Source organism: Mesoplodon mirus, assembly GCF_964341445.2.
Source record: "Mesoplodon mirus genome assembly, chromosome: 1".
In the NCBI taxonomy this organism is placed as follows: Eukaryota; Metazoa; Chordata; class Mammalia; order Artiodactyla; family Ziphiidae; genus Mesoplodon; species Mesoplodon mirus.
The window spans coordinates 62237966-62249581 of record NC_138976.1 but is presented as its reverse complement, the minus strand read 5'-3'; the positions used below and the strand labels follow the sequence as shown (position 1 = coordinate 62249581).

The 11616-nt window shown below is 40.8% G+C and overlaps 1 protein-coding gene across 1 annotated transcript in view; it reads left to right on the top strand.

The window, feature by feature from the left end:
- Window positions 1–646: 646 nt before the first annotated feature.
- CCDC171 (coiled-coil domain containing 171) overlaps window positions 647–11616 on the top strand; it is a gene marked incomplete at its 3' end in the record, with an annotated part of 345924 nt that continues 334954 nt past the window's right edge. Inside the window, exons 1-2 of the mRNA XM_082603964.1 lie at window positions 647–917; window positions 9254–9404. Of these exons, the coding sequence (XP_082460090.1) occupies window positions 9361–9404 (44 nt within the window). The 5' untranslated portion in view covers window positions 647–917; window positions 9254–9360. The remainder of the gene's footprint in view (window positions 918–9253; window positions 9405–11616) is intronic.

Here is an 11616-nt window from a genome sequence, read left to right as displayed (position 1 = left end):
TCAGCGCGCTGGCCCACATTTTCCGTCCCCGTTTACAACCACAAGCTGGCATACAACGGGGATGGGAGGAGGGGACTAGAAGCGTCCGGCAGGCGGAGAGCGGTCTGAACAGCGGGAAACCAACCATTGGTGCAGAAGCGAGCCCAGAGAATTTCCCCCGGTTCTGGTACCAGACCACGGACCCCGAGGGGCTGTCCTGACCCTACGGATCAGCAGGGGAGCCAGCTTAAAAATGCAGCATCTGGGAGCCGACCTCTTAAGATTTTTATTCAGTAGGCGGGGAAAAGGAGCTAGGGCTTAGAAACCTGCCTTTTCAGTCGGCTCTCTGGGGATTCTGCGACGGTGACCCGGGCACCTCACACTGAGACCACCACACTGGAACGTGGGCCGAGGGGTCCTCAGGCGGAGGGGTCCTCAGGCGGAGGAAGAAGGGGGGAGGGCCCGCGCCAGGCGCGGGACCGCGCGCGTTCGCGAACGCGCCGCTCCCTAGCAACAGCGCATGCGCCGGTCGCCTTCCAGCGAAGCCGCGCAGCTTCGCGGGCCCGGATCTTCCAATCAGAGCCCGGCGGTCTCCGAGTGCGTATCCTGGAGCTGCCGGCTGCTGGAGGCGGGAGGAAAGGGGCCGCCCGGGCCCGGGCGGGGCCGCGGCCAGCCAAAGTCTGCGGAGGTCTGCGAGGGAAGTCGAGTCTCCGGAAGTGGCAGTTGTAAACACCGTCTCCCTGGGGCTGGTCTCCCTCTTGTTCCCCCCTGTGCTCTTTGTTCCCCCTCCCTGGGTCTTAGAGTCCGTCGTGTCCCAACAGTTTTTGCTCTGACCCCGCGGTCTGCCTGGGCCTCTTTCTGTCTTTGAGATCCGAAGCTGCCCCAGGGGTCTTGGGTGTGCAGTCTGGATCACGGGAGACCCCTGAGGTAACCACCGGGTGTGGGGTTTTGGAGGGGAAAGATTTGAGCGGGGAGGTGTTGAGAGGAAAGGTATAGGGGGCTGCAGGGAGGGTTATGGGGACCCCGAGTTAGTTTGAGGCTGTTCTGTGGCAGTTCGTATCGTCTGTGGGGACACACCTCCAGCTCCCTGGGCCGGGCCTCTGCGCCCACCTGGAGGAAGATCTTCCTGGAGCATCCTAGCCAAAGGCCGCTGCCTCAGTACCCAGAGGACTGGGTAGGGACCAGAGGGCAGGACCCAGAGGGCCTGGACTTGGAGCTTCTTAGGTTTACAACTCCGGGCTGCTGGGCTCTTTCCCTCTCAAGAATCAATAAGTCCTTCGAGGACAAGGACCAGGTCTTTTTCATCCCTTTTTAATAAAAATGCTAGCCACGCCCTAGACATTCTATAAATGCTCGGTAAACCAAAGAAAGAGTTTATGCTAGGCTGTCTTCTGTAGCTTCTACGCCAGGACTCTTAGGAGACAGAAGAGAGGGCTGTGAGTTTTTCCCGGGCTGTGCAATTTCTGCAGAAGTGGAGCCTACTTTTGACTGTTCTTTATTTATTCCATGTGATATTTATTCTAGGCAAATACACCTTTTTTTCGTTTTAAGCAGATCTCCAATGATAACTGCGTAAGTTTACTTGAGAAGCAATTTCATTAGGTGTCCGACTCTTTTGAAGACATTACACATCGATGTTTTATAGTTGTTTTCATAATCTTGGTGAAAAGAACCTACCATTTTTTGTCACTTGTTTTATTGAACAGTTAGTGCCTAATAACAAAAGCCTAGAGTTGGAAATGCACTTGGTTTCCCTTGAAATGAAGAGAAACAAAGGCAGTGCAACCTTCTAAAAGGAAAGATGAAGGCAGTAATTTTAGTCTGGAGCTTTCTGTATTAGTCTGGTGGAGGCTTTTATTAGCTGTGTGACCTCAGGCAAATCACCTAAGCTCCCTGGGCATTAAGATGCCTTATGTGTCAGATAAGGAGGATGGACTTGGTCTCTAAAGTCGCATTTAATTCTAAAATACTTCGATTGCCTCAGCCCATTTGTCTTGATCTTGTTTTCATGAAAGAACCAAACATCTTTTTTAAAGATGAAATGTGTAAGTTTGCTGATAGACACCCACAACACAGTTGTGGTTACTGTTGAAGACAGCACTGTGTTATGAAAGAGGATGGATTTAGGAGTCAGCCAGAATATGAGCTTGAATTCTAACCCTCCCACTGGATATCTTTACACAAGTTACTCAACCTCTCCAAGCCTCAGTGTTCTCATCTGTGAAATGTGCCTAATAATCTCTAGGGTTATTGGGACGATTCACTGAGTTCAGGTATGCTTAATGTAGTGTCTGGCATGTAGGAAGTGCTCAATAATAGCTTTTATCTTTTCATCCTCCCCGCCCCTCCCCTTTCCCCTGATCTGTGCAGACACATTGAGAGAGATGAGTACATTCTGGAGACCCACAGGACTCAGATGTGAGGTAGGAAAACTTAGTACTAGTGGTGGCTCTGAAATCTAAAGCAGAATTGTCTTACTTACTCTCGGGATGTCCAGACCATTGATCTCTTGGCCTCAGTTGCCCGATTACCTATTTCTAAAAAGTGCTTATTGAAGAATGATATACATAACATCCCCTCATCTATTTCAGTGGGAATGGTGAGAGTAGTCCAACTTCACTACCAGGAGAAGATTAAGATATTAATACATTAACATAAAAAGCTGATTTAAACTTTGCTGTTATCCATCACTGCCCAAAGCATGCCCTGGTTTTGGCTCAGCCCTGTGGAAATTCCATCCGGATTGAGAAATCCACTGGAAGTCTGAGTCATCTCTCATTAAGAAGACCCTGACTTGTAGTTAGTTTGGAAGTGTGAAAGAATGATCTGTGTTTAAGATATCTGCAGTATCGAGCAGAGTGCTTCCCTGACAAGCAAGGGAAGCCATGGGGTGAGCCATGTCTTGAAGGTCAATAGCAAGGCACACAGCAGAGCTCTGGAGTCAGGGATTTCTCAATCTAGGTGGATTGATGGGGCTTTGAATCGTGACTTTGTCACTTACTAGAGATGTGACTTTGGACAAGTGACTGAATATCTTTAAGCCCCAGTTTCCCCCTGGTATAAAATGGGGGTATTAATGGTATCTTCCCTTGGGGTTGGTGTAGAGTGAAATGAGATAATCTATAGAGTCTTGAGCATGATACCTGGAGAAGGGTTGTTTGCCACAGTAGGGATGATGACAGCAGGGAGTGGCTTTGGGGTATCAATTTGTTCATAGATAATGATGAATTTAATATTTTCAAGTGGAAAGCATTATTTAAAGAGTTACACAGATATTGAGGCTGAAGAGAAAGGCTAACATTGATTGCATATCATAAGAAATTTTTAATTATACATATAGATTAGCCAAATTATTGTTTATCTTAACTTGTAACATTTCATAGGAAAGTTTCAAGTAAAGCTAGGAACATTATGTGGGGACCCTGCATTTCTTTGGCTTAGCTAAATGAAAATATTCCACTGATATTTTCATTACTGTACCTAGCTACTTTAGCTTCCTCATCATTTCCTCTTTCCATTCTGGTGAAAGAAAAGGGAGATTTTGCTACATCTCTGCTATATTCAATAGCATAGAAGTTCCATCATAGTTTAAATTCAACCACAGACCTACATTTGGCCCTTTGTTGATTTAGTTTTCCTAAAATACCTTGAGTCCTAGGACCTTGAGCCCTAGTGTCATCAAGAGCTGATATCAACGAGAGGAAGAAAATAAGAGTTTGCCAAAGGAGACTATAGACAGGATATATTTTTTATAATGATGAATGTAAAAAATTAGGATATAATTCACCTAACATAAAATTCACCATTTTAAAGTATACAATTTGATGGTTTTCAATATATTCACTAAACTGTACAGCAATCACCATTATCTAATTCCAGAACATTTCCATCACGCCCCCCCCCCCCCACCCGCCAAAAGAATCCTCATAACCTGCTAGAAGTCAGACCCTATTCCCCCTCTCTCTACTCTCTGATAACCACAAGTCTATTTTATGTTTCTATAGATTTACCTATTCTGGAAATTTCACATAAATGGAGTTATACAATATATGGCCTTTTGCATCCGGCTTCTTTCACTTAGCATAATGTTTTCAACGTTCATCCATGTTGTGGCATATATCGGTACTTCATTTCTTTTTATCGTTGAATAATATTTTATATTTTGTTTATATATTGGCCAATTGATGGATATTTGGGTTGTTTTTACTTTTTGGCTATTTATGAACAATGGTGCTATGAACATTTGTGTACAAGTTTTTGTTAAAGTCCAGTAATTATCTTAGAATGTGTCTTGTTGGTTGTGCTGGATCAGTATTCTGAGATATGCAGTTTGTTTGTTGAAAGTGTGGATTAAAATCTTTGTATTTCAGGACAGTTTTCTTGAATTACAGTTTTTAGTGTTTGTTCTGTTTCCCTTGCTTTGATCTTCTTATTCAGGGACTCCTGCTGTCCGCATGTTGGTTATTCTTTGCCTATTTTCAGTATTTTTTCACTTTCTCTTGAATCATTTTGATCTCTTTCTTAAATTTTTATTTAAAAATTTTACTTCCTTTTCATTTCATACGTCCTTAAAGGCATTTTTTGATCATGTGTATTTACTCTTGTTCCCTCTAATTTAATCTTCCTTGCAGAAATGATTTTTAATTTCTAATTCTTTCTGATCTTTTTCACCTTATTTCTGAGGTTTTTTAAAATTTTATTTTAATTTATTTTAATTTTTCTGATATTTATTTATTTATTTAAGAGAAGTCAGTTCAGTATTTAAGTTTAAGTGCCTTATTCAGTCTCTAATTCTGATTCCTATTCTTTCATGCCTTATACCATTTTGTTAATGTCTTGTAGCTCATTTTGAAGTAGTAAGTTATGATTTTCATCTGTTTTGTGGGCATGTCTTTCTGTCATTCTTTCAGTTATAGGAGTCCATTCTGTTCCTTACTCTCTATTTCCTTATGTTTGTATGGGATTTGACCACCCTACTTTTCTGTTGCTTACTTTTATGAAAGGTTAGTTTACCTGAACTTTGAGCAAGGTTCAGGAAAGCTTTTCTAACTTCACAGAACCCTGTCTTTTGTTTGTTGTGAGTGTTAAAAACTATGGTGGCTTGGTTCTGAGATTTCCTGGTCCTCTTTCCTCCTACAGTTTGGTCTGGGCCATGTCTTTACTTTGTCTTCATTGCCCCTATCCTGCTCAGGGTTTTTTTTTGTTTTTTTTTTTTTGCGGTACGCGTGTCTCTCTCTGTTGTGGCCTCTCCCGTTGCAAAGCACAGGCTCTGGACGCGCAGGCTCAGCGGCCATGGCTCACGGGCCTAGCCGCTCCATGGCATGTGGGATCTTCCCGGACTGGGGCACGAACCCATGACCCCTGCATCGGCAGGCGGACTCTCAACCACTGCGCCACCAGGGAAGCCCCTGCTCAGTTTTGATTCCAGCCTCTACTGATTCTCATTAGTGTGGGCCCCTGTCCAGGAAGTAACTTGACAGGTCAGTTATGAAGGTCTGTGAGGCTGGACTGTACCAACCCTTTCAGGACTCTCTTACCATATGCCTGTTTCATGTGCCAGTTTCAGCTGCTGCTCTCAGGTTGTACTACAGCTCTTCCCATTAACTGTCTGCTGATCCTTTGGGGGTCCTTTCAGATGCATACTTGTTATTTTCCTCTGCTTGCTTCTCTGTAGATACCTCCACTCCATACAGGTTTTGTGGCTGTTGGTGGTTTGCCCTTATTCATTTGTATTTATTTGTTTTTTGTAAATATTGCCCATGATTTTCTAGTTTCTACATCTAGTTACCTTAGATAGGATTTTTATAAACTCTGTTATGTAAATTAATTAGGAAATTAAACTATAGAAAAACAAAGAGACTTTATAAAAGACACACACAAGCAGGGCTGGTGTAAGAACCCATTTTGTAGTTTACATGTCACTCTTTTTTTTTTTCTATTTAACCCTGTAAAAGCATTTGCAAGCTTCTTATACATATTAGTTTTCTTTTGCTGTGTAACAAGTTACCAAAAACTTAGTGGCTTCAAACAGCCCTCATTTATTATTTCTCAGTCTTTGTAGGTCAGGAATCTGGGCACCGCTTAGATGTGCCCTCTGTTCAGAGTTTCACTAAGTTGCTGTCAAGGTGCTGCTGGCTGTGTTCTCATCTGGAGGCTTGACTGGAAAGAATCTGCTACCCAGTTCATTCAGGTTGTTGGCAGAATGTATTTCCTGTTGGCATCTGTATGACCGAGGGATCCGGCTTTTTACTGCCTGTGGGTTGGAGGCTGCCTGCAGTTCCCTGCCACGTGGCCCTCTCCGTAGGCAGTTCACAGCGTGACAGTGTGCTTCTTCACAATCAGCTAGAGGTTGTCTGTCACTTCACTCTGCTAGGACAGTCTTATATAACATAATATAATCATGGGAGTGCAGCCTGTCACCTTTGCCATATTCTGTTGGTTAGAAGCAAGTCACAGGTTCTGCCCGCAGTAAAGGGGAGGGTATTATACAAGAGAGAAACACCAGGGGGCAGAGATCATGGGGACCATCTGCCTACTACGTTATCTGTATCAGTGATCTGGAAGTTAATGAAACTTGCACCTGAGCTATAGAAGACCATTTTCTCTCTAGAAGACCATTCAGATTTGAAGATGTTACATAGCAAAATAATACACTGAAAAATGGTGGTTGCCTTCAATTTAGCTTTATTGAAACAACTATGTGAAAATTTGGTAAACCTACCTCTTCCCACACTTCTCTGCCCAAGATCAAAACAAAACAAAAAACGCAGACATTATTAAGGCCCTAAGTATATAAGTTCTTTTCCTGTGAGGTAAATAGAAGTTCTGTTTATGCCTATTGTGACACATATGCATGTGTGTGTGTGTTTCATCCTTTTCACTTTAAAAATAGAAACATGATACTTTTGAGCGTTGTACATTACTCTTAAGTATGGAAGAGTCCCTTCTAACTCTTATACTTCCATTCTGAAGGCAGTTCCTCTGGAGTCTGAGCTTTGGGGGCATGGTGGTAAGATGAAAAGATTTTGGGACTCAGTATCAGAAGAGCTTGATTGAGTCCTTGGTGTCCCCTACTTAGTAGCTGACTGGCCTTAGGCAAGTCATTTAAGACTTTCTGAATTAGATGAGTTTCTGTAATTGAAATGAGGATAATGAACCTCAGGTAAGGTAATTTATAGCTTAACTGTATCAACAATGACCTTGTAGAAAGAGCTTGGGCTTTAGAGTTAGATAGACAGGTAGTAATGAGTTGGAATTTTGGTTCTGTAACTATGTGTCTTTTGACAAATTACTTCTAATCTCTTAGTTTTCTCTGTTGAAAAGGATAATCTTTACATACACAGTGCTTGACATTTTACTAGGTGCTCAATAGATTAATGATAGTGGTGTTTGTTTGTCTACCACTATTCCCAAACTTAGTATTTAGGTCCCTGGAGAAATGGGATTTTTTTCCCCCCATCTTGGTAAAAGTTCTGTCTTCTTTGTCCTAGGTCAAACTATTCTGCATCAGCTGTGTGAATCACTGACTGTTTTGAAGATCCCTTAGTGTTTGGCTGTAGGAGCCATTAGTCAGTTCTTAGTACTGTGTTTGAGTCTACATCTCAGTTGGCTTGTTTGAGGCTCTTTTCTTTCAGTGATCTCTCTCAGGGTTGTTTATTGGGAGCAGGGACAGATCAGTTTAGATTTTTTTTGAGGGGGGCATCTTCTAGCTATCCCTGTATACCTACAATTTTACTAAACAATTCTTTTTTTTTCATAATGGTGTGCCTTGGTGGGTCATTTATCACTCATTGTCCTGGCCTCTCAGGCCAGTGTCCTGGCCTTTTAATTTTTATGTTTTTACTTTTTTGGTTGCGCCACATGACTTGTGAGATCTTAGTCCCCCACCAGGGATTGAACCCAGGCCCCTGGCAGTGAGAACTCCAAGTCCTAACCACTGGACCATTAGAGAATTCCCACTAAACAATTCTTTTATTATGTCTTTAACCAGACCAAGTCACCCCAAGTGTCACCTACTCCTTTCCTTTATCAGAGATCTCAGAGAGTTTGTGTTACAGTAATAGAAACTGACAGTGACTGTGTACTGTATATGTGCTGTGTATATTACTTAAATATCAAATATATGAGCTTGATATAGTTATCTCCTTATGGTTGAGGAAACAAGCTCAGAGAGTTTAAGTGACTTGCCCATGACCACATACTTGTAAGAAGCTTATTGGAATCCTAGCTCAGATCTCTCTGAGACCAAATCTCATGGTCTTTCTTAGGATATTGGACTTCTACTGGGGATACCAAGAGACCTTGTGAGATCTTCATATTTGTGTCTATTTGGAGTTAGTTAGTTTTTGTTATCTCTCTGGTTGAGATGTTTACCCAGAGAGTCCTTCATACTGTAGTAAAGTAACTTACAATTGTTGACTCTGTATAATTTTGAGTATCTCTGGTAGAAGAGTGTTCTGGAGAGAAGGCCAGGGTAAGTGACAAATACTCTCTCCTTTCCTTTTTCCTCCTCAATCCCTTGGGAGAAGGCCTTTGAAAATTACTGTAAGATCTTTTATGTGGGAGTGCCTTGGCCTCTTTGATTGTAACATTGCATTAAAAATATTTCATTTATGAAAAAGTCTTTTGGGACCCCAAAACATCCCTGGACTGCATTTTCTTTCATACTGAATTCTGTGCCCTAGAGATAGGCACTACCTATTCCTCTTCCAGTTTAAGAACAATTAGTCACTATTTTATTACTTTTTATTTGAGAAATTAAAATAATCTAATAGTATTAGCTTATTCTTATAAGAAGGAATTTCTTTCTGATGTTTTGTCATTTTTGTTTCTAATCTTATTTAAAAAGAAATAAAACACTGTGGCTTTTAAAAAATATAACTTAAAAAAATGTTTATTTATTTATTTAGGCTGTGTCAGGTCTTAGTTGTGGCACGTGGGGTCTTCATTGCGGCACGTGGAATCCTTTTGTTGTGGCATGCAGACTCTTAGTTGTGGCATGTGAACTCTTAGTTGTGCCATGCATGCGGGATCTAGTTCCCTGACCAGGGATTGAATCTGGGCCCCCTGCATTGGGAGCACGGAGTCTTACCCACTGGACCACCAGGGAAATCCCCAAACACTGTGGCTTTTAAAAATACAAGTATTTACATGTTTTTAAAAGAATAATCTTAAAAATACAGATAAGTCAAAAAACAAAAGAAAAATCACCCCTAGTCTCAGGACTCATATAAATAACTACTGTTATATTGTTTACTATTTTAACAGGCTTCAGCCCATGTAACCTGTAAGCCACAGACATCTTGGACAGTTTTAATCATTAATAACGAAGTATATCATTAAGCAACAGCGGGGTATTTTGAAAGAGTTGGAGGACTCATCATGAGTTTGAACACTTCAAATAATGCCCCTGGTGATATCCAAAGGTAAGCCTCCAGTCTCTTCTTCTAGTTGAGGAATGCTTTTGGTTGTAGGGAGCAGGGAGAAATAAGTGGTTGGAGAGGCTGATTGTAAGAATTCTCACGGGATGGTAAGGGAAGTGGAAATTTCATGGGACTGGAGGAGCAGGAATGATGCCTCATAGAAACCAGAACTGGGTCTGGAGACTCTGTGTGGCTCTTTATGTTCCTTTGTTAACTCTGTACAAAAGTCAGTGTCTGTACTTTCTCCAGTCCCTAGAGACTTGCTTATTCTTTTCCACTTCTCTAAATCTTTTCTTCTGCTTATTCATTATTACTTGGCTTGCCACAATCTGTGTTGCTGTGTTTCCTCTTATTTCCTCATTGCCCCAACTCTGATTCATCACTCTACTTAAGCGTTCTGTTAGTTTTAGCTCCTCTTGCTAATGCTCCTTTTCTTGGAGTTTACATTCGAAGAATTGCTGTTGCTCATCTTTTTTGTACCATTCATATATGCCTTTGGGTGAGGTGCCTACCTTTGGTTTATTCATATCTTATGTGACTAATATAAAAACTCTGAGTCCATAATACGAAATGGAATCATTTCGGAGAGTGCAACTCAAAGTGTGGTTTATGAAGAAATAAGTACAGAAATTGAAAGCAAGTGTTTAGAAACTTATAATCATGTAACCGTAATTTTCTGTTTGTTGAATCTAATAATAAAAGACTTAGAGTTGAATTTTATCTGTTTTTAAATTTTCTTTTTTAGTTATCCCTTTTAAATATATTTTACAGAAGCAGTGGGAGTGGGGTGGGGATAGTCCTTGCTCAGTTTAGTTTGAGAAGAACTGATCTTGAGCACCTTTTCAGCAAGGATGTGTGGGTGGGGTGAGTACCGTGACTAACATGTACCCTGCTTTATAAATAGGATTTGCTTTGTAAACATTTCCCACCTGTCTTTAGGAGCTACCTGAAATCCTTTCTGGAGCAAGACAGAGAATAAATGAGTAAAATATTAATATTTTTCTTTACTAAAATTTTATCTTAAAAAGAATTTTTTGTTTTAGATGTTTCAAGGGTTAAGAGTGAGGTCTCATCAGCTGGTTCTCTACCACTATGGTGAGGAAGATGGTTCAAAACTGCTAAACAGAGTGTTTTAAGGTTCCTTCTTGCTCTGATATCCTGTCTTATATAGGTGCATATATATATATATATATATATATATATATATATATATATATATATACACACAGAGATATGTATATATATATATATATATATTTTTTTTTTTTTTTTTTTTTTGCGGTATGCGGGCCTCTCACTGTTGTGGCCTCCCCCGTTGCGGAGCACAGGCTCCGGACGCGCAGGCTCCGCGGCCATAGCTCACGGGCCCAGCCGCTCCGCGGCATATGGGATCCTCCCAGACCGGGGCACGAACCCGCATCCCCCGCATCGGCAGGCGGACTCCCAACCACTGCGCCACCAGGGAGGCCCGATATGTATATTTTAATGCAGATAATGCATGTGTTTTTCAAATAATTTAAGAAATACAGATGAATAAAACAATGAAACTGCTTATAATCCTACCACTTAGAGTTAGCTACCGACAGTATTTTGGTATTTACTTGCCCAGACCTTTTCTTTTGAACATATAAATATATATTTTAAAAATTAGAATAATATTTTACATTATTTAGTATCTTGCTTTTTCAATTTTGGGGGGAACATCTTGCCAAATTAATACACATCTGTCATAATTTTTAATGGTTAAATTACTCTTCAGACTTCTAGAATCTGGACCGATGAAGTTATTTAAACTCTGCTATTTACCACGAATGTACTTTCTGTTTCTATAGATTTGCCTTTTTTGAACAATTCATATAGCTGGGGTCATACAACATGTGGTCATTTGTGTCTGGCTTCTTTTCAGTAGGCATGTTCTTCAGATTTATTATGTTGTAACATGTGTCAGTACTTTGTTTCTTCTTATTGCTGAATATTATTCCATTTTATGGATATATACATTTTAGTTAACCATTCACCAGTTGATGGACATTTGGATTGTTTCCACATTTTGCCTATTATGAATAACTCTGCTATAAACACTTGTGTGCAAGTCTTTGTGTAGACATATTTTATTTCTCTTGGGTAGATTCTTAGGAGCACCATTACTTCATCATATAGTAAATTTATGTTAAAATTTCTAAGAAACTGCCAAATTGTATTCTAAAGTGACTGA